General features: G+C 42.3%; 1 protein-coding gene across 2 annotated transcripts in view; it reads left to right on the top strand.

The window, feature by feature from the left end:
* ANTXR1 (ANTXR cell adhesion molecule 1) overlaps positions 1–23,347 on the top strand; it is a 221,640-nt gene that overhangs the window by 102,611 nt on the left and 95,682 nt on the right. For both annotated transcript variants that reach the window (XM_047744854.1, XM_047744855.1), the window contains exon 12: positions 1,239–1,317. In XM_047744854.1, coding sequence (XP_047600810.1) covers positions 1,239–1,317 — 79 coding nt within the window. The remainder of the gene's footprint in view (positions 1–1,238; positions 1,318–23,347) is intronic.

Raw genomic sequence — 23,347 nt, 5'->3', positions numbered from 1 at the left:
TCGTTGTTGTCATGCAGCCTTGTCTAGACCTCTCCAGGTAACGATGACGGTGCCTGTGCTTCTGGTGAGCAAGGCACCAGGACAGATGTCTTACAAAGGGTACCTCACTTTATCCTCCCAAGTTCCCAAAGAACCAGATGCCTACGTCATCCCAGTTTTATAATGTGGAATCTATGGTTGAGCAAATTTAAGTAGTTTGCCCAAGGTCATGCTGCAGTAGCAGAAGGGTCTAGTTTCCAAAAAGGGTATGTCTCGCTGAATCACAGCTACATTTCCAGAGCTCACACTTCCCAAAGCCCTCCTACACACGTTATCTCACCCTGGCATCATAATTGCCCTCCTGGATGATTATCCCTCCTTAGAGATAAGGAAACACGGAAAGGAAGCTCAGAGGGGTCAAGTGGTTCCAGAGCTAGTTCAGGACCCCAAATTCAGACCTTCTGAGGCCAAGCTCCATGTTCCTTCCTCTGTGCCCCTGAAGGGCATTGGGTTTCTGTTGGGTGTCTGTGAGAGGAACACAAACTCGCTTAAGAGAGAATGGCAGCTTTGAGGAAAAAATACTAAACATGCTCATCTAACTTCTGCTTTCAATCATTTGTTCTAATTATGAAGCCTCCAAGTCTGGTTGCCTGACCCTGGCCTTCAAGTCCTCTGATTCCACAAACTAACCCTGTGTCCATACTGCCAAAGACAAGCAAAACAGAGGTTCAGGTTTCAGTGAGTGTCACAGAGATGGAAGGAGGGCGGAAGGTCAGTCATCCACTGCTGTACCTCCATGAGCTTTTCGGGATGGCAGCAAAGCCCCTCATCAGAATCAGTCACAGAGAGCCCCGGTAACAACAGCAGAACATTGAGTTTATAGCTCAAAGGGTTTATACCCACAGACTCAAGCCACGTTTTGGGGACACTTTTTCCCAGGACAGTGTGCCTGGTAAATGAAATGGTCACAGGCTTTACCCATTCAATGCAATTCGCTGCCATGTAAGAAGGGCTGAACTCAACACCCGGATACACCATCAAGGGTATCCTGACATCTCTCTAGAATGCTAGAGCATGCGGATGGGCCCTGGAGGCCATCCTCCACATTTTACAAAAGAGACCGCTCAGGCCCCCAGGGGAGGAGACCACAGTCGCCAGGGTAGTTAGGAGCAGAGCCTGCAGGGGACCTAGGTCTCGGCTCACAGCCCCTCGCTCCTCGCACACCACGCTGAGCATCTTTGGCTCCCTTGTCATTGCAGGAAAGCCGCGCTTCAGGTCAGCATGAACGATGGCCTCTCTTTCATCTCCAGTTCTGTCATCATCACCACCACACGCTGTGTAAGTCATCGCCTTCCCTTTCCTGAAGGCTCTATTGTCATTCTCATTTCCCTGGAAGTTTCCAGTTCTGCATTCTGTTCACTGAGCTTTGATCCCAGCCCCGCAGGGCCAGCTGCAGGCTGGACCAGGGGACATGCCAGATGCCCAGAGGGTATTGGGAAGGCCTGTGTTGCATTTCTCCAACTGGTCCACTTCTGTGACCGAGGGAGGGTGAGACCTGAAGGCCCTGGCATGTCCAGATGGTAAGACAGGGCCTGGGTCTGCTCAGCCGTGAGCGGGGCTATCCAGAGGCACTGGGTCTAGGAGGAAATATGCAGAAAGCAATTGGACGGCACACGCAGAACACATATCTTCAGGATTTTCCCTAAAGGGGAAGCTTTTCCCTAAAGGGAAGCTGGGCAATAGGGCAGTAACTAAAGGGCGATATGGAACATAAGGAGAGTCTCATTTAGAACGGCATCAATTGCAGCTTGTTTATATGATTGTGGAAATAATCCAGGAGAAAAAGGAAACTTGGTGAAGCAGGGTGGGGGTGCGGGGTGCTATGTCATAGGGATTGTGAGGCAGGAGTGGGGACTGTATTCTACCCACCCTCAGACATCCCTTCTCTGGGTCCTTAATGGCAGGTGGTTTTTATTTCTGGTTATGCATAAAACCACCTGCACGACTTTTTAAAAAGTGATGATGCCCAGGCCTCGTGCCAGATGAAGGGAAGTGAAGCCGGGAGTGGGCCCAAGCTTTGGGGGCTCCGGTGCCTCCTAGGGAGGCTGTCAGGTGTGGCTCTGGGTGGCAGGCCTTCTGCCAGCGTACATGCTCCCTCCTGCTGGCAGGATCTCAGATCTCAGCCCATCAGAGAGGCCTGCCAGGGCTCTGCAGACCTCAGCCTCTAACACGAGCAGTTCCGAATTAACCTTTGTCTGAATAGTCAGGTATTCTAACCAAATGCATTTTTTTTCCATTGGATCATTCTAAAGGCTAATGTGTTTTGCCTAATGGTCAACTTAGGTGGATACTATGGTCACGTCCTTCCTGGGCTTTGGAGGACATGTCATGGGAGCCCCTGTGTAATGGGGGCTTGTGTCCCTAACACTGTCCTGGGGGGTAAGCAATAGCAGGCATGCACTGAAGTCAGACAAAATCAAAATGAGTCATATCATCAATGAGCAGGAGGTCCCACCTCATGGTGGACAATTTTCCCTCTCAATTTGTGCCCCTGCACCAAGCCCCACCTTCCACTCCCCACCCTCCCCCATCCCTCCCAGCCACACACACACACACATTTCCACCCTGTGGTAGGAGCAAACCAGTTTTCCTGAAAGCAGGGTGAGCCAGTGCAATGAGTATAGACAATGGAAAAGTTTTACTTGACCAAATTAAGAAAGTAGGGTTGCCGCAGAGAAGTGTCATCACTGAGAAAGGTCCGTGTCTCAGGCGCCCCTCAGTGGAACATCAAATCTAGAGGCCAAATATAAAAACCTTTTGGAGAAACAGTGAAATTTCTTTAAGTGTACCCCGCCTGATTCTTTTAGAAATTGACCCTTCTGGAACTTGCCAACCTGCAGGAAATGATTAAAATACCCCAAAACTAACAAGTCCATTCCAGACTACTCCCTGCTTTTGAGTGATCCAGCAGTTCAGGGCTGTATTTCTCATTATGTATGACTGTACCACAGAGAAACAGCCATGCCCTTGAGGCCACAAGGGCATGAGGAGGAGGAAGGGAAATGTCTCAGGACCAAACTTGTGGTATGGCAGCTACAGGACTAGGACTATGGCTTAAGTCCTGGGCCTGAAAGCCAAGAAGAAAGGGTATCCTTACTATTGTACTGCAGAAGGAAAAGAGCTCAGTGCGCAGTCCCCTCTATCTTTCCAACTCACTCCCTCCTCTGTTCATGTCTTATATCTCCCTTATGCGAGAGCTCGTCACTAAGTTTTCTGTTCACCTGACCCTTGATAAACACCACCCCATTACATCTTCTGCATTATTGCCCTTTTCACTTGAGAATGCTGTATGTCTGCAACAAAATTATGAATACCCTAAGATTTGAGATCCAGGACCATTCATTCATTTGTTCAGCAAATATCCATTGATCACGTATAATGTGCCAGGCACTGTCCTGGGTCCCTGGGATACATCAGAGGACACTACAGACAAAGCTCTCTGTCTAGTGGGGAGGGGCAGAGGGAGAGAAGGCAGAAAAGAAACAAGAGACATAACAAATGAATTACACAGTATGTCAAAAGGTAATATATGCTACAGAAAAAATAGAGCCGAGTAAGATGACTTGGTACTACTCGAGTGAGTGTATTATAAACAAAGATATGTGGAGAAGGTGGCACTTAAGTAGAGACTTGAAGTTGACTGTAAGGCTAGTGGAAGAAGACCATACCAACCAGAGGGCCCCAGGGCTTAGACCTCAAAACCAGAGACATGCAGTGTGTTCCAGGAAGAGCAGGAAGGCTGGTGGCCTGTCGCTGGAAGAGAGCCAGGGAGGCGAGCAGGACATGGTGAGGTCATGGGGATGGAGAGTGGAGGGTCTTGTGAGAATTTTGGCTTTTGCCCAGAGGAGCAACACAAGCTGACTTAGATTTGAAAGATCACTCTGGCTGCGGGAACAGCCCGTGGGAAGGCAGGGATGGAAGGACCGTGACTGGTTAGGAAGATATGGCAATATTTCAGGCAAAAGATGATGATGGTTTGACTCAGCAGAGAGCAATGGTGATGAGAGAAGCAGTCAGAGTTGGATATACCATGAAGGCAAAGCCGATGGATTTCTCAAAGCATTGGATGTAGGGCTTGAGAGGAGAGATGGCCAGCATGGTCCCATGGTCTTCAGCCTAAGTACCTGAAAGAATGGAATTACCCTCAGTGGACAGAAGGAAGACTGAAGGAGCAGATTCGCGATGGAGGGGGACAATCAGGAGGTCAGTTTTGTGGTCAACTAGATGTGTGGCCTTGAGCGTGTTTAACCCCTTTGTGCATCTATTTCCTAATCTGTAAAATTAGAATAATAATACTTTATCTCTCTTTGCTGCATTGTGAATCTAAAATGGAATGATAGATAGATGGTAATTGCCTGGTAGAAGGCCTGGTAGAGAGTACGTGCTTAATAAATGTTAGATGCTATGATAGTAGAAGCTTAGTCAAAAGTATTAAACTGATTGGAAATTCTTTCCAGAGAGTTGGTTCCCACTTCAGAGGCCTGTTATAGTAAAAGGAGTCTCTTGAGATAAGATGGATCCCTAGGGGTCCATTTCTGTCACTCAGCCAAGCACAGGTGATTGAAAGAAGGTAGACAAGATGGTCAAAATCATCTAGAGAAAAAAATGGGTCTACAGTCAATCATAAAATGCCAATACCCAGCAGGACCCTCCATAGAAGCTCAAATTCAAAAGACTGAAGCCATCACTGGACAAAATAGAGACGCAGGTGGAATGTGTGGCCATCCAGAATATGAAGTAAGGCCTTGGACTTGCCTTTGTTTCTTCGGCAGCTGGTTTGGAGGACAAGGTTTTTCAATCAGAAGTGATCCCCTGGGTCTGAGTAAAGGGTTAGTCTTGGCCATGCCAGTCACAGCCTGCCCCACCCATCACCTGGAACCAAAAATAATTTTTAAATATGTAGTTGAGACTTTTCTTTCCTTGCTTTATTTGGTGCCCATTTGGACAACCATGTCATAGTTTTCAAGATCCACAATGAATAACTGCTGTTCTTTGCCAGGAGCAGAAATTCCATGAAGTTTTACAGGAAAGAGTTTTTTCCATCCAAGAGCTAAAAGATTCCTATACAAATGGTAAACTTTGTGAAGCTCCAGGACTCCAGGACTCTAGAAACATCCAAAGTCCTCTTTCACAGCATATGTGATTATGTCCCATCTCTAGAGTCTCAACTGGCTTTCCTTTTCTTCTCCAGCCTCTAGCCATAGGGGAGAAAATCAGGACCACGGTGCTGCCTTAGGGGAAATACTTAAAAGAAGTTTGCTTTTGTCTTGCAAAGCAAGCAGATGTCAGCACCTTAAAGAATTTTTCAGGAAAGACGGTCTTCTTTTACATAAATGCCTTCAAATTTTGTAACTTTCCAACCAAAGTGTATAAAAATCAGAGAATCCCTCACAAGTATTTCTTGAAGTCCTACTGGGTCATCACTGTTCCATTTACATTTTACGAAGTTGTTACCCTTAAGGAGCTTAAAATCCACTTAGAGAAAGGAGCTCAACAAACATATAAAGGACTATGTACATAAAGAGCAAGATGGTGGGAGCCAGGTGTAAATGATCTAGGATTTCAGAGTAGGAAAGGAGTGAATTCAGGAAGAAAGAGACATCCTGGAGGAGACTGGAGGAGGAGACATCCCAAGTAGTGATTTGAGAAAAAATAATTTCAGGGGAAGAGGTGGGAAGAGGCTGTCCGCTAAAGAAAACCCAACCTGAGGAAGAACTAGATATGCCTGTGAGCACAGTTAGTTCATGCTCCCTCCCAGGAACCATAATTTTTTTTCTCTTTTCCTCTCATTTTGTTTGTTTCTGGTGCCTTCTTAATTTGGGGCCATTTCTCAGGTGGCAACTACTCTCCCAGGACAGTAGTTACTACCCTTCACCGGGAATATAACGATGAGGCCCAGCTGATTCCCTTCCCTATTAACTATGATGAACATTTGATTGACACTGAGCTCTAGTGTATTAGAGAATCACCATCTTTGAAAAAAAGGAAAGAGACCTAAAGTTTGACATAAGGTTCTAAACTGGATCTGGTAGAAAGTCAAGTAAGATTAAGCTGCAGTTTCTTCACTATTTTTGAAAAAAAGAATTTCTCAGTAAATGAATCAAGTAAACGGGAATGTAAGAGGAATACTTAGACTATTTCCAAGAATGAATTAAAACAAGTAAAGGTTATGCATTATTACCACATAAACATTTCTATTATTGAAAATGTTCTATCATGCCAAGCATGTCTGGAGATCAGAGGAGGTAACGTTTCATGCAGAAAAGAAATGCAACTTCAGGAGGGCAGCTCACAACAGACTGGATCTTCCAGTGACCCCTGAGGTAGCCACAACTTGCCATGCGTCAGGAACACAGGGATTGAACCTGGTGTTCTGGGGATGAATGTGGTGTTCACTTATTTCCCAAAGATTTTTTTAACCATTTCATCCTTCAGATTTTTGTGAATTCAGACTGTTCTTTTCTGAAACTAGTGATATTTTTCTGCCGATATTTGTTTGAAAGAGAGAGAGAAAGACACCAACAATGTGCAGGAGAGCCGCCACCCATGACAAAGAATTATCTAGTCCAAGATGTCTGTCATACCAGTTTAAGAAACTCTGAAGAATCAGGATTTCTTGGAGGGAGTCCAGGAGTCTGCATTCTAATAAGCTTGCCAGGTAAATCCTAAACACACAGGACTCTTACCGTTATACTTACCTGGCACAAAATGTCCTCCAAAGTTTAAAAAAAGCATTAGAATCTATTCAAGAAAAATGATTTATTACTATATGGGGATTAACATATAACATAATAAAAAACAAATTCTTATTCTCTTGATTCATTCCCAATCTTACTCATTTAGGAACCCCAAGATTTTAAAATCAGATCCTCTCTTTTATGTTTCTTCTTTTGGACAGTATCTTCTGGTATAAAAATAGGAATTTGCCGAAAATAATTTTAGCCCAACGTTACCAGTCTAGGGATCTTCTCCCTTTTGTGTTGCCAGGCAAAGACTATTAAACTTTCTCTCCAAATACCCCTTTTCCATGTCCCAAGTATTCCCTTTGCTTCCACCTCTCACAGTAAGGCTTGTTACTCCTTGTTTCAGGAAGAGAGGGCCCAGTGAGCATCAATATTGTTTTTAACACTTTATGGCTCCCAATGTCTCACAAAAGAGAGGGCCTCCAGCTACCATTTAGAGATAGGTTATAAGTCGGACACAACTGGAGACTTGGAGTAAAAAACAACAACACAGATACTGGAAAGAAAAATTGCCTCCCATGCACAGTGTAGCACATGTGCTCCTTGAGGAAAGAACAAAGATTGTGTCTTGTTCACCGTGGCAACCCAGCACCTGGCACAATGCCTGCATGTAGTACTCAGCAGATAGTTGGTAACTGAATGAATGAATGAATGAATGAATGGACTCAACTAGGTCATACTGAGATCATGATGGCACCTGCTGGTGGGAGAGAAAGGGAGCCAGAATACAGGAGGATTAGAACAGGGGCCACTGAGCTGGTTGGAAGATAGTCCTCCAAAGAGGATGGCCAGCAACCCAATGTACACATCCAAGGAGCATGGGGAGCTTGGGCATGATTTAAGAGGGACAACTCTGTTAGCCAAGAAACTACAACCAGTGATCCCAGACAGGACAATAGTCAAAAACCGCCTCAGAACATCACCAGCTCCCCTAGGAGCAGACTCTTGCCAGGGGTGCAGACCTGCATCTAGAAAGAGCCCATTGAACTGGATCAAGATTCAGGGCAGGCTGCCAGCCAGTCCGTGAGGGTCTACAGCACAAGGCTGGGAGTGAAACAGAACCACAGCAACTGACAGAGAATCTAGCTAACTATATCTGCTAAGCCCAAAGGACACAAAGATGTAAGACATGGGGAACGGACAAGTCTGGAAGGGATTGCAATCTAATGTGATAAGTTCTTTTTTTTTTTTTTTTTAAAGATTTTATTTATTTATTTGACAGAGAGAAATCACAAGTAGGCAGAGAGGCAGGCAGAGAGAGAGAGGAGGAAGCAGGCTTCCCGCTGAGCAGAAAGCCCGATGTGGGGCTCGAACCCAGGACCTGGGATCATGACCTGAGCCGAAGGCAGCGGCTTAACCCACTGAGCCACCCAGGCGCCCCTAATGTGATAAGTTCTTCAACAGAGAATTGACCAATGCCATGTGAGAGCATGAAGTAGAGTGTCTGGGGAAACCAAGAACAGAAGAGACGATACATGAACCTGGTTAGGAAGAAAGACAGGCATTTGCTGAATTAACATGGCCTGGTTAAAGGCATGTTTTGGGCCACAAGGGCTGTGATGGGTTGGGATGGGATATTAGGAGAGCAGGACAAAACAACTGGGACCAGTAGCAAGGCCTTCCTTATCTGCTGCATTGTGGAGTTTCTTTAATATTTAATGTAAACATCATACATGATGCAGTTTTCATGTTAACATCCAACCTTTCCTCATTCAAGAAATAAACACCTTTTATCTTCAGAGGGGAAAAAGAGAATCTAAGGAACTGCAAGGAAGTCATGACTTGGGGAGCACTGGCATGGCCTGAGCTCACACTGAAATACCAGAGACTTGGGCCATGGTAGCTCACCCAATCTGGTCAGGGCTGGCTCTGAAAGGGGTGTGCTGGGCCTCGCAGATGGAGGCTGCAATGACTTAACCCAGGAGAGGCTACAGAGGGGGTAAGGACCACCTCCGAGAACCGCCTTCAGAGCTCTGTCCTCAGCACCTTCCCGGGTTCACTTTGTAAATCGGTTCAATTCTGTTACTAATTTCTTTGAAGTAATTGGGAAGATGCAAATCCAGCCTGGTTTTGTAGTCATAGGGCTATCTAGGTAAACAGACAGTTGGCATGGCTGCCCTTGCCAAAATTGCTTGAATTTCACCAGCCTGGTAGGGAATGAGTCCAGCAGCCTGTGCTGAGTGGCAATCTCGCCTTCCAACATAATAAAATATTACTGCATGCTCTTCAGAAAAAAGTAGAACTCAGAGAAGACTTTTTTCTTCTATTTCTTTTCCAAGGTCAGCAAAACAGTCCATAAATCACAGTAGGTAGCTATCTTTGGGATAGGTGCTTCATACCAATAGCTGTAAGCATGTGCATCTCTTGGGTGAGGAAAGATGTGTAGGAAGGAGGTTGTTGGTGGAAAATGGGGCCAAAGATCAGGATCAAAGTGTATTAGAATAGTACTATAGGCAAAATGTTAAGGACTCAAACAAAAGCCTCCATGCCCTTCAGAATCTACAACATAGGTACCAAGACATAATATACAATCCAAGGGGTATATATTTTACACTGTGGGGTACAAAAGGCAAATATCAGGTGCCCAGAAATTCCTCCATCTGTTCTAAAAACTCACAAACCTCCTCACAGGCCTTCAGATAAGTCACTTGACACAAGCACTGCACACTTTGAGGAGTGTCTGCTTACTGGACCTAAGGGGATTATGTCCCGATTACTCAAAAGACTGTTGCCCGCCCCCCTGCAAGAGAGAGCTGTGGACAAATCATCCCAGAAATTCAGGGAGAACAAGTAGGCAGCTCGTGCTTTACTCAGCCCCAAACGTCTCTCCCGTGAGTGCCCTTTTCCCAACAAGACCCTCCCCGAACTGTTTCTCAATTCTAAGAAATGGCCCCTGGAGAAGACAAGTCCTTTCCAAACACCCAGTCGAGGAGGGCAGAACCAGTGCCCACACTCTGACTTTACCCTCTAGCTTCCTTCATCCTAACATTATTCCACTTCCGGTCCAGTTCACTCCCACACCCACCTTCTCCTTGTTCATTTAGCTACTGTGTGTTCACATAGGCTGGAAGAGTAAGAGGAGAGTGGATTGGAGAGGAAATAGTAGACTGACCTTGAAGAGGGTTTGAAGGACAGACAGACGGTGGAGTTTGGACCATTGGAATAATTCCAGAAAAGTGCAAAGCATTATTTTAGGAAGATCAGTCCATCATTTGTATGTTCCAAGTATATTAATAAAATAACATTAGTTTGGATGCCATTGACTAATAAATTTGTTCATTTGGAAAGGAAATAGTCTCCAGTTTACTTTTACACTATCTGAAGGGAACTTTGTCCCCTAAATGGCCAACCCACAGCCCCAGAGCTTACAAGTGATTCATCAGCATTTCATACTCAGCCCTGAAAAAGGATGGCCTTTACTTTATTATTGCTGTAATTATAGGTAATATGTCCTTTGAATGATGTGGCTTAACAAAACACAGGGGAAAGATTAGTTGGAGAAGAAAAGTGGGAATAAACATGGACTCTGGGATCAGATCGATGTGGAGGCTGAAATCCTTGTCCTTAGATAGCCAGCCTGCTACACAGCAGGCATCCAGAGTTAGTTTTCCTTACCCTGATGCCGTAAGCTATTTGAGAATCAGCACGGTGATGGGGTTTCCAAAGAGGCTCTGGCTTCTGAATTAAGAGAAGTATTTTATCTGTGACTAAAGAAGAGACGGAACCTTTGAGCTTGGTGGAAGTAAAATCTCATTTGAGTATCGTATGAAATACCAGGACGCTTCAAGGGAGAGCCCAGAGAAACTGAATGTGTGAAAAGTATTGCCAAATATGGTCGGCTACATAGAATCTTCTATGGAACTGGGATCTGGGCCTGAGACAAAGGAGGACTTGATGGCTGTTTTTAGTATTTGCAGGACTGTCCTGAGATAGGAGTGTCTGCTTTTATTGTATAGATGCAAGGAGTAGAATAGGCTGCTAATCTGTTTGTGACTCAATTTTTAAAAAGGTTGACGTAATTGGCTGCTTCAGGGGGCAGTGAACTCCCTGTTAGGGTTGTATTCAAGCACAGGCAACTTGACAAATTGGCAGAATTATGTAAATGCCATTCGTGCCTCAAACAGCCTGTTGGACTTAGCTTTCAGACCCCTTCCAGCGCTGAGAGTCTATAATTCTAAAACTAAAAGTAAGCTGATAGAGGAGTAAGGTAAACATTAGGAGTCCTATACGGTAGAACAACTGAGTTTGACTCTTACATTCTGCAAATAAATATGAGATCCTTTTGTTGGGACACCGGAGCTGTTTGTCTTAGTGCAATTCAAACTGGCCAACATCCAACCAATACAAAAGAGATTATATTTCAGACCGAAGCATGCTCCTTCTGAGCTCCTTCTGAGAACAACTTGTTTCAATAACCTCAAAACACATCTTCTGATTTACAAACAATTGATATACTAGTCATAAATCATTCTCATCTCTTTATTAGTTAATCTCAGGAAAGCCATACATAATTCAAGGTCTTTTTCACAATATCTAGTATTTTTTTACTATTATTATTTTAACAAGATGACCTGTGGTTTCTCATACTGTCATTAGAAAGGGCAAAAGACATTAGAAAGGGCAAAAGACCACAGGAATATCAAAATGCAGAATTCAGATATCAAATGTTGTTTGTGAACTGAAATAAAAATAGTTTGCCAATGTCTCTATTTTGATAACCCTTGTATGCATAAAAATATCTTTTCAAATATGTTTTGGAGGAGTCGAGCTGCTTTGTTTTTCTTGGATGTTTGAGCAATTGACTTTCAATATTTTTATCTCAAAGTATTTTAAAGAATGTTTGCCCTAAGTTTGAAATTTCCTTGTTTTGAGAATAAATAAGAAAAAAAAAAATTTCTGAATCTAGGCTCTCAAGAAACTCTGTGATAAACACATATAAGATGGCAATATTTATTTTTAGAAATAAAAGCTAAATCCAAATAATCCATAACCAAGATAAATATAAAGGACCAAACTCAGCAGTTAAAAAACACAGAGACAAATTGTGTTTAAAAAATATCACACTGTATGCTGTTTACAATAAAAAATACATTCAATAAAATGTAAGTATGAGAAAAGTTATATCAGGAAAATACCGACAGAAAACTAATATAGCTATATTAGTATTAGATAAAACAAACAAAATTACTGGTATAAAGAAGACCATTACATAATGTTAAAAGGAATACTTAACTTGAAGGGTATAATTCTAATCTGAACTTAATGATATATCCTCAGCATATATGAAACAAATATTGACAGAATTACAAAGAGGAATTGATAGATCCACCACCACAAGGGATTTAAATACAATTCTTTCAGTAATTAATAGATTAAGCAGCCCAAGGAAAATTAATAAAATATAAATGACTTGAATAATACAATTAAGCATCTAGCAGGTACGCAATGAGGTTATAGCAAAATATTCTAAGAAGGGTCCAAAATTTTTTGGTTGCATTAAATAGGGGTTACAAAATTATAAGATTAATAAAAAATACCATTATTTTATAAAATCTAAGATACTTTTTGCACACCTTAACATCTCTGAAATTGGGATTTTTCAGGTAATCAATAATATATCATCATTTAACTGGCCACATTTTCCCTAATGGCTCATCAAATAACCAGTTATCTATAAGAATGCATCTTTTTTTTTTCATTTTTTTTAAATTTTATTTTTAATAAACATATATTTTTATCCCCAGGGGTACAGGTCTGCGAATCGCCAGATTTATGCACTTCACAGCACTCACCATAGCACATACCCTCCCCAATATCCATAACCCCACCCCCCCAACCCCCTCCCCCCATCAACCCTCAGTTTGTTTTGTGAGATTAAGAGTCACTTATGGGGGCACCTGGGTGGCTCAGTGGTTAAGCCTCTGCCTTCAGCTCAGGTCATGATCTCAGGGTCCTGGGATTGAGTCCCACATCGGGCTCTCTGCTCTTTGGGGGGCCTGCTTCCTCCTCTCTCTCTCTCTGCTTGCCTCTCTGCCCACTTGTGATCTCTCTCTGTCAGATAAATAAAATCTTAAAAAAAACAAAAAAAAGGAGTCACTTATGGTTTGTCTCCCTCCCAATCCCGTCTTGTTACATTTATTCTTCTCCTACCCCCTTAACCCCCCCATGTTGCATCTCCTCTCCCTCATATCAGGGAGATCATATGATAGTTGTCTTCTCCGATTGACTTATTTCGCTAAGCATGATACCCTCTAGTTCCATCCACGTCATCGCAAATGGCAAGATTTCATTTCTTTTGATGGCTGCATAGTATTCCATTGTGTATATATACCACATCTTCTTTATCCATTCGTCTGTTGATGGACTCTAGGTTCTTTCCATAGTTTGGCTATTGTAGACATTGCTGCTATAAACATTCGGGTGCACGTGCCCCTTCAGATCACTACGTTCGTATCTTTAGGGTAAATACCCAGCAGTGCAATTGCTGGGTCATAGGGTAGTTCTATTTTCAACATTTTGAGGAACCTCCATGCTGTTTTCCAGAGTGGTTGCACCAGCTTGCATTCCCACCAACAGTGTAGGAGGGTTCCCCTTTCTCCGCATCCTCGCCAGCATCTGTCATTTCCTGACTTGTTAATTTTAGCCATTCTGACTGGTGTGAGGTGATATCTCATTGTGGTTTTGATTTGTATTTCCCTAATGCCGAGTGATATGGAGCACTTTTTCATGTGTCTGTTGGCCATCTGGATGTCTTCTTTGCAGAAATGTCTGTTCATGTCCTCTGCCCATTTCTTGATTGGATTATTTGTTCTTTGGGTGTTGAGTTTGCTAAGTTCTTTATAGATTTTGGACACTAGCCCTTTATCTGATATGTCATTTGCAAATATCTTCTCCCATTCTGTCAGTTGTCTTTTGGTTTTGTTCACTGTTTCCTTTGCTGTGCAAAAGCTTTTGATCTTGATAAAATCCCAAAAGTTCATTTTTGCCCTTGCTTCCCTTGCCTTTGGTGATGTTCCTAGGAAGATGTTGCTGCGGCTGAGGTTGAAGAGGTTGCTGCCTGTGTTCTCCTCAAGGATTTTGATGGATTCCTTTCTCACATTGAGATCCTTCATCCATTTTGAGTCTATTTTCGTGTGTGGTGTAAGGAAATGATCCAATTTCATTTTTCTGCATGTGGCTGTCCAATTTTCCCAACACCATTTATTGAAGAGGCTGTCTTTTTTCCATTGGACATTCTTTCCTGCTTTGTCGAAGATGAGTTGGCCATAGAGTTGAGGGTCCATTTCTGGGCTCTCTATTCTGTTCCATTGATCTATGTGTCTGTTTTTGTGCCAGTCTGTTTTGTGCCAAGACACCATGCTGTCTTGATGATGACAGCTTTGTAATAGAGCTTGAAGTCCGGAATTGTGATGCCACCAACTTTGGCTTTCTTTTTCAATATTCCTTTGGCTATTCGAGGTCTTTTCTGGTTCCATATAAATTTTAGGATTATTTGTTCCATTTCTTTGAAAAAAATGGATGGTACTTTGATAGGAATTGCATTAAATGTGTAGATTGCTTTAGGTAGCATAGACATTTTCACAATATTTATTCTTCCAATCCAGGAGCATGGAACATTTTTCCATTTCTTTGTGTCTCCCTCAATTTCTTTCATGAGTACTTTATAGTTTTCTGTGTATAGATTCTTAGTCTCTTTGGTTAGGTTTATTCCTAGGTATCTTATAGTTTTGGGTGCAATTGTAAATGGGATGGACTCCTTAATTTCTCTTTCTTCTGTTTTGTTGTTGGTATAGAGAAATGCAACTGATTTCTGTGCATTGATTTTATATGCTGACACTTTACTGAATTCCTGTACAAGTTCTAGCAGTTTTGGAGTGGAGTCTTTTGGGTTTTCCACATATAGTATCATATCATCTGCGAAGAGTGATAGTTTGACTTCTTCTTTGCCGATTTGGATGCCTTTAATTTCCTTTTGTTGTCTGATTGCTGAGGCTAGGACTTCTAGTACTTTGTTGAATAGCAGTGGTGATAACGGACATCCCTGCCGTGTTCCTGACCTTAGCGGAAAAGCTTTCAGTTTTTCTCCATTGAGAATGATATTTGCGGTGGGTTTTTCATAGATGGCTTTGATAATATTGAGGTATGTGCCCTCTGTCCCTACACTTTGAAGAGTTTTGATCAGGAAGGGATGCTGTACTTTGTCAAATGCTTTTTCAGCATCTATGGAGAGTATCATATGATTCTTGTTCTTTCTTTTATTAATGTGTTGTATCACATTGATTGATTTGCGGATGTTGAACCAACCTTGCAGCCCTGGAATAAATCCCACTTGGTCGTGGTGAATAATCCTTTAATGTACTGTTGAATCCTATTGGCTAGTATTTTGGCGAGAATTTTTGCATCTGTGTTCATCAAGGATATTGGTCTGTAGTTCTCTTTTTTGTTGGGATCCTTGTCTGGTTTTGGGATCAAGGTGATGCTGGCCTCATAAAATGAGTTTGGAAGTTTTCCTTCCGTTTCTATTTTTTGGAACAGTTTCAGGAGAATAGGAATTAGTTCTTCTTTAAATGTTTGGTAGAATTCCCCCGGGAAGCCATCTGGCCCTGGGCTTTTGTTTGTTTGGAGATTTTTGATGACTGTTTCAATCTCCTTACTGGTTATGGGTCTGTTCAGGCTTTCCATTTCTTCCTGGTTCAGTTGTGGTAGATTATATGTCTCTAGGAATGCATCCATTTCTTCCAGATTGTCAAATTTGTTGGCGTAGAGTTGCTCATAGTATGTTCTTATAATTGTCTGTATTTCTTTGGTGTTCGTTGTGATCTCTCCTCTTTCATTCATGATTTTATTTATTTGGGTCCTTTCTCTTTTCTTTTTGATAAGTCTGGCCAGGGGTTTATCAATCTTATTAATTCTTTCAAAGAACCAGCTCCTAGTTTCGTTGATTTGTTCTATTGTTTTTTTTTGGTTTCTATTTCATTGATTTCTGCTCTGATCTTTATGATTTCTCTTCTCCTGCTGGGTTTAGGGTTTCTTTCTTGTTCTTTCTCCAGCTCCTTTAGGTGTAGGGTTAGGTTGTGTACCTGAGACCTTTCTTGTTTCTTGAGAAAGGCTTGTACCGCTATATATTTTCCTCTCAGGACTGCCTTTGTTGTGTCCCACAGATTCTGAACCGTTGTGTTTTCATTATCATTTGTTTCCATAAATTTTTTCAATTCTTCTTTAATTTCCTGGTTGACCCATTCATTCTTTAGAAGGATGCTGTTTAGTCTCCATGTATTTGGGTTCTTTCCAAATTTCCTCGTTATTGAGTTCTAGCTTTAGAGCATTGTGGTCTGAAAATATGCAGGTAATGATCCCAATCTTTTGATACCGGTTGAGACTTGACTTAGGACCAAGAATGTGATCTATTCTGGAGAATGTTCCATGTGCACTAGAGAAGAATGTGTATTCTGTTGCTTTGGGATGAAATGTTCTGAATATATCTGTGATGTCCATCTGGTCCAGTGTGTCATTTAAGGCCTTGATTTCCTTGTTGATCTTTTGCTTGGATGATCTGTCCATTTCAGTGAGGGGAGTGTAAAAGTCCTCTACTATTATTGTATTCTTGTCGATGTGTTTCTTTGATTTTGTTATTAATTGGTTTATATAGTTGGCTGCTCCCACGTTAGGGGCATAGATATTTAAAATTGTTAGATCTTCTTGTTGGACAGTTCCTTTGAGTATGAAATAGTGTCCTTTCTCATCTCTTATTATAGTCTTTGGCTTAAAATCTCATTGATCTGATATAAGGATTGTCACTCCTGCTTTCTTCTGATGTCCATTAGCATGGTAAATTCTTTTCCACCCCCTCACTTTAAACCTGGAAGTGTCTTCGGGTTTAAGATGAGTTTCTTGTAGGCAACATGTAGATGGGTTTTGTTTTTTTATTCATTCTGATACCCTGTGTCTTTTGATTGGGGCATTTAGCCCATTAACATTCAGGGTAAGTATTGAGAGATATGAATTTAGTGCCATTGTATTGCCTGTAAGGTGACTGTTATTGTATATTGTCTCTGTTCCTTTCTGATCTACTACTTTTAGGGTCTCTCTTTGCTTAGAGGACCCCTTTCAATATTTCCTGTAGAGCTGGTTTGGTATTTGCAAATTCTTTCAGTTTTTGTTTGTCCTGGAAGCTTTTAAACTCTATTTTCAATGATAGCCTAGCTGGATATAGTATTCTTGGCTGCATGTTTTTCTCATTTAGTGCTCTAACTATATCATGCCAGCTCTTTCTGGCCTGCCAGGTCTCTGTGGATAAGTCTGCTGCCAATCTAATATTTTTACCATTGTACGTTACAGACTTCTTTTCCTGGGCTGCTTTCAGGATCTTCTCTTTGTCACTAAGACTTGTAAATTTTACTATTAGGTGACGGGGTGTGGACCTATTCTTATTGATTTTGAGGGGGGTTCTCTGAACCTCCTGGATTTTGATGCTTGTTCCCTTTGCCATATTGGGGAAATTCTCTCCAATAATTCTCTCCAATATACCTTCTGCTCCCCTGTTTCCTCTTCTTCTGGAATCCCAATTATTCTAATGTTGTTTCGTCTTATGGTGTCACTTATCTCTCGAATTCTCCCCTCGTGGTCCAGTAGCTGTTTGTCCCTCTTTTGCTCAGCTTCTTTATTCTCTGTCATTTGGTCTTCTATATCGCTAATTCTTTCTTCTGCCTCATTTATCCTAGCAGTGAGAGCCTCCATTTTTGATTGCACCTCATTAATAGCTTTTTTGATTTCAACTTGGTTAGATTTTAGTTCTTTTATTTCTCCAGAAAGGGCTTTTATATCTCCCGAGAGGGTTGCTTTAATATCTTCCATGCCTTTTTCAAGCCCGGCTAGAACCTTGAGAATCATCATTCTGAACTCTAGATCTGACATATTACCAATCTGTAATTGGTCTGTATTTATTAGGTCCCTAGCCTTTGGTACTGCTTCTTGTTCTTTTTTTTGTTGTGAATTTTTCCGCCTTGTCATTTTATCCAGATAAGAGTATATGAAGGAGCAAGTAAAATACTAAAAGGGTGGCAACAACCCCAGGAAAATATGCTTTAGCCAAATCAGAAGAGATCCCAAATCGTGAGGGGGAGAAAGGGGATAAAAAGGGGTTCAGAAGAAGAAAAAAAAAAAACTATTAAAAAAAGAAAGCCGATAAAAAATATAAAAAGGAAAAATATATATATATATTAGATAAACTATTTAAAAAACGTTAAAAAAAGAAAACGGTAAAAGTTTAAAAAATTTAGCAGAAGAAGAGAAAAAAAAATTGAAAAAGAGAAAAAAAAATTAAATTAACTGCAAGGCTAAAGAATCATGGGGAGAAAGCCATGAGTTCCGAGCTTTGCTTTCTTCTCCTCTGGAATTCTGCCGCTCTCCTTGGTATTGAAACTGCACTCCTTGGTAGGTGCACTTGGTCCTGGCTGGGTTTCTCGTTGATCTTCTGGGGGAGGGGCCTGTTGTAGTGATTCTCAAGCGTCTTTGCCCCAGGCGGAGTTGTACCGCCCTTACCCGGGGGCCGCGCTGAGTAATCCGCTCGGGTTTGCTTTCGGGAGCTTTTGTTCCCTGAGCGCTTTCCGTAGAGTTCCAGAGGACGGGAGTGAAGATGGCGGCCTCCCGGTCTCCGGCCCGGAGGAGCCGAGAGCCCGGGTCCCCACTCCTCAGTGAGCCCTCAGAGAACAGCGCCCAATTACTCCCGTCACCCTGGCCTCCAGCCGCGCTCCGAGCTGACCGAGGCTGCGACCGGTTCAAGGCAACCCCAAGCTGAGAGTCACTCCTCGGCTCTGTCTCTGTAGCCGGCTTCCCTGTTCTAATACCGGTAAGCTCTGCGACACTCAGACTCCCCCGATCCTTCTGTGACCCTGCGGGACCTGAGGCCGCACTGACCCCGCCTGGGCTTCACCCCAGTTAAGCCTCTGGAGCGATGTCCCTCAGCGGAACAGACTTTTAAAAGTCCTGATTTTGCTCCGTTGCTCCGCCACTCGCCGGGAGCCGGCCCCTCCCCCCGCGGTCTATCTTCCTGTCGCTTTGGATTCACTTCTCCGCCAGTCCTACCTTGCAGAAAGTGGTTGATTTTCTGTTTCTGGAATTGCTGTTCTTCTTCTCTTCAGTCTCCCGTTGGATTTATAGGTGTTTGCAATCTTTAGATAAGCTATTTAGCTGATCTCCCGCTACCTGAAGTAGTCTCAGCCTGCTACTTCTCCGCCATCTTGACTCCTCCCTCCAAGAATGCATCTTAAATTCAATGAAATATTTCCCATCTGAATGTACTGTGCCAAAAATAAAAGAAGCATATCCTGAACAAAACTGATCAGTCTCCTTTCCACCATCCACCCCATTCCACTTTGGAAAAAGAGAAGTCTAGCCTCTCTTCTTTGGAGAGTAGGGGTAGAAAGAGAAGGCAGGAGCTGATCGACAACTACATTATGGCCAACTTCATGGTATAGCCAGTGGTGCTATTGCAGGGCTTATCATAGTTGGGAAAATCTCACATTTTTGGAAAATCAAACAGACATCTAAACCTTTTATAAGTCAAAGCAAAGTCATAATGGAAATTAGGAAATACTTAAAATTAGTCAATTATGAAGATGCCACATAACAAAACTTGTGAATGCAGCTAAAGTGGTTCTTAGAGGGAAATCTGTAGCCTTGAATGTTTGTATTAGAAAAGAAGGAAGTTGTAAGTCAATTAGCCAAGCATTGAACTCAAAACATTAGAGTACAGAGTAAACCCTACTGAAAGAAGAGAAGTCCAAAAGTAGGAAAGTAAGAACAAAATAGAAAACAAGACAAATACAGAAGTAACAAAAAAAATTATTAGTTGGGGGGCAGGGAAGATGAAAAATAGACAAATATCTGAAGAACTGTGTTATCGCTGGATGGGGGACAGGCCACACTCATTACTGTCACAGGCTGGGGCTCTGGTAAAGGGAGATCATTAACCAAGAGAACCACAAAAACACATGTTGATTGAGCTTATCCCTCACCTACGCCTTGGTCTTTCTTCCTACGGAAGCTTTGTGCAAAAATGAGTGTTGCAAAATACAGTATAATGTTTACACCTTAGTCTCCACCATCTTATCATGTGCTAAAATCATGAGCCATGGCCTAATGACGAGCCACATCAGTATGAAACCCTCGATTTTTGAGGCTATTGGCCCTTCCAAGCACTATGGTTTTTGAAGTTTATCATTCTGTGTTTTCTGGCCTCTCACTTCTTAGTGTATATGTGTCTCCTCTTCTAGATGCCCCTTTTCTAATTTGACAGTTTAAGATATCAGATATCTTAATATCAGACAACCAAGCTTTTATAATTTGTATATAAAAGAAGAATTCCTGACCTCTGAATAAGAACTTGAGAGACAGTGTATATCCTAAGTGCACAACCTTTAGTGAATGACTGGTGTGTGCATTCATGCCTTCTCCTGGGTTGTTGGAGCTACTCTGAATGTTTGAGCCTTTTGGGTTGAGCATTCTGGATTAGTGAGCCCAGCTGTGAGAGGCACAATTTTAGGAAGAAGTGCATATTTTAAAGAGGGTCCAAAAAGTATGTATGAGTGGAGAGGGAGAGGGGGAAAGATGGCGGGGGTGGGGGGGGGAGAAGAAGGAGGAGGAGGAAGAAGGGGAGAAGGAGGGCAGAAGTAGAAAAGGAGGCACAAGGGGAAGGCTTGATTAACAGTTTGGGAAATAGGGCCAAAAAGAAGAGAGAGCCTCAGAAGGTCTCCTTTCTGCCAACACTGAGATAATTGCCAACTCCTTAAATTGTCCAAAATTGGCAAAATCCATGGACTAGACTATCACAGAACTGGAGGAGACAGCAGCCAAACCCAGGCCATATTGTCCTGGGTGGCAATTTATGGTCACATCGCACCAAATCATAAGCTGCCCCAGGACAGCTTCTGATCAGGACATTGTTTGGGACTGACATGATTCATATTGTTTGCACTTCTCAAAAGCCAGCAAGCTCTTCCTTCTGCTTCCTGCAGAATGACAGAGTCCCCCAAGAGTATATAAACACCTTTGCTTTTGCAAAGCAACCAGCTTCATTAGGAAATTCAGAGGTCAGTGATTTAATTTATATCTCCCTAAAACAAGAGTCTGTCAGCGCCACAAGCAATATATAACTAGCATTCCTTTGCCATTACCGTGGTTGCTAGAACAGATGTTAGGTTAGTCAGTGCCCAAAGCAGTGGGCTTAATGTTTTGTTTTAAAAAAAAAAAAAAAATTCAGGAGCCTTTGAATTAGTGACAACTAAACTATTCCTAGGTATCTTTTACACACAACCCAATGTCAGGAGAACTGGTTCATTTGCAAGCCAAGGAAATATGACAGGTGTAGCTAAGGCAATTTCTTTTACCTTCATTGCCCAAATGCATGGAATTGGAAAAGGTATCCAAAAGTTCAGGGTTTTAAGAATCTGTATAAAGGTACAAACTCAACCTAAATGAATTTCTAACAAATAATGCTGCTGATAGAATTCAATCTGGCAATTCGGTTGACCTTTATCTGCTAGACTTAAAATTTGTGAATGCATTGATTCTTTTTTTTTTTTTTAAGGATTTTATTTATTTATTTGACAGAGATCACAAGTAGAGAGAGAGGCAGGCGGAGAGAGAGGAGGGAGCAGGCTCCCTGCTGAGCAGAGAGCCCGATGCGGGACTCGATCCCAGGACCCTGAGATCATGACCTGAGCCGAAGGCAGCGGCTTAACCCACTGAGCCACCCAGGCGCCCCAATGCATTGATTCTTAATAGATAAAAATGTTTGATGATGATCAAAAATTTGCATTCCATACCTCCTCGTTATAAATAATGTCCATCCCTACTTCTGTGCCTTTGATCACAGTTTACTTTCCTTCTGGAATGCCCTCTCCTTTTCTCCACCTACCCACATTTCACTGTGGCTTCAAGGCCTGCCAAGTGCTGCCTGGACCTGCCCCAGGATGCCTCACTGACCTTGGCAAGCCTCCTGAACCCTGTCTGCTCTGAGCTCAAGCACTGTGGTTTGTAGTGTCAATTCAAGTTTAACTCCACATACCCTGTGCTGCTGTGCAGTGATGACATCTCCCAGGAGGGGAGACTGACTGTGCTGATCTTTGTCTCCTGCTGCTCACCGTGTTGGAAACTCAACAGAAAATGATAAGTTGGTTTCCAGATACTCTGTAATTCAGTGTAGAGACACAGGTTTGAGGAATCAGTCATCAGGGTCACCACTGGTAAGCATCTATGTCTGGGAAGCACCACCCAAATCATAGGCCTGGCTTCTACCTTTCCAAGTTCATAATCTAAGGCAACAGCTATCAGTATATTAGTTGCTGCAAATAGGTAATAATGATGTTGACTAATATGGGAGGGATGACCAGGAAAACCAATTAAGCATATGCCTTAAATAAAAAGCTACATTAAAGGCAAGGAGACCAGTCCCTGCAATGAAACAAAAAATGAAAACAAAAAATAAGCCTTTCTCTTCCAGTGTCATCATATTTAAACATTACTAAGGAACTTTCTAATCCTATTTCAACAGCCCACTCACAGGAACTAAGGCATTTTGAGTACTAATGAGCTGCATCTTTTCTGAATTATTCTCTAAAAACTGGTTTTGATTAACAAGCTCTATGCATTTTATGGAGAGAAAGGAAAGTGCTGAATGAATCCAAGATTTACATATTATCACTCTTCCCATTGTGAGTGAGATGAAGTGTCTCTACTGCCTCAGGGTGACAAGAAGACCAAGATAATGCTAGAAAACCTTGATATGGAGTGTCCTTCCGTGACAAAGGACCTCAGAGCTTGAGTTTGAAGGAATATGGTGTTAGTTTCCCCTCAGTCACGTTCCAATGATGGCTTCTCTAAGTCCTTCTGGTTTTATTTACATAAGACCCAAAGTCATAAGATTTATAGCAAACTAGAATTCGCACATCCAAATGATTGCTAGTCCTTCAAAATATTTACCTTGGAAAGCCATGTACTTTCTCCAACAACACTGTCACAATGCCAGCTATCCTCTGCACTCTAGCTCTGAAATTACCATCACTTCCAAGTCATGGTATTTGAATATCCTCAGTAGGGGAATAGGGAAACATTAGCCTTTGATATGAAAACAACCCCTAAAAGTTGTAGGAATCGGGTCTGGTGAATGGTAGTTAATCAAGCTGGGAAACTCCTTGATGAAAAGCAAAGTGTGACTAAGAAGGTGGAAGGTTTTCTTTTTGTGGCCTATAAATCGGTTTCAAAAACAGTTCTAAGGGAGGTGTTTCAGGATTGCTTTGAGCAATGGCTGTATCATTGGAGAGTCTCCAGCATCCGAAGCCACTAAGTTTGGAGGGGATGAGATTCACTTGGATGTGGGGGGTTTTGTTTCATGTTCACTACAGGACCTCAAACCTCATTACTTTATAGCCATACTTTCTAAGCAGAGTTCCACTAGGGTTTAGGTAATTCTCACCTAATATTTTTTCTATACCGCCTACTTTGTGGGTTAAGGAATCCAGTGTCTTCGGTGTCTATCAATGTTATTGCCATTTCTAGCCCAGATT

The sequence above is a fragment of the Lutra lutra genome, chromosome 9 (assembly GCF_902655055.1).
Source record: "Lutra lutra chromosome 9, mLutLut1.2, whole genome shotgun sequence".
In the NCBI taxonomy this organism is placed as follows: Eukaryota; Metazoa; Chordata; class Mammalia; order Carnivora; family Mustelidae; genus Lutra; species Lutra lutra.
The sequence above is the reverse complement of the archived record's forward strand: the minus strand, read 5'-3'. Positions and strand labels throughout refer to the sequence as shown.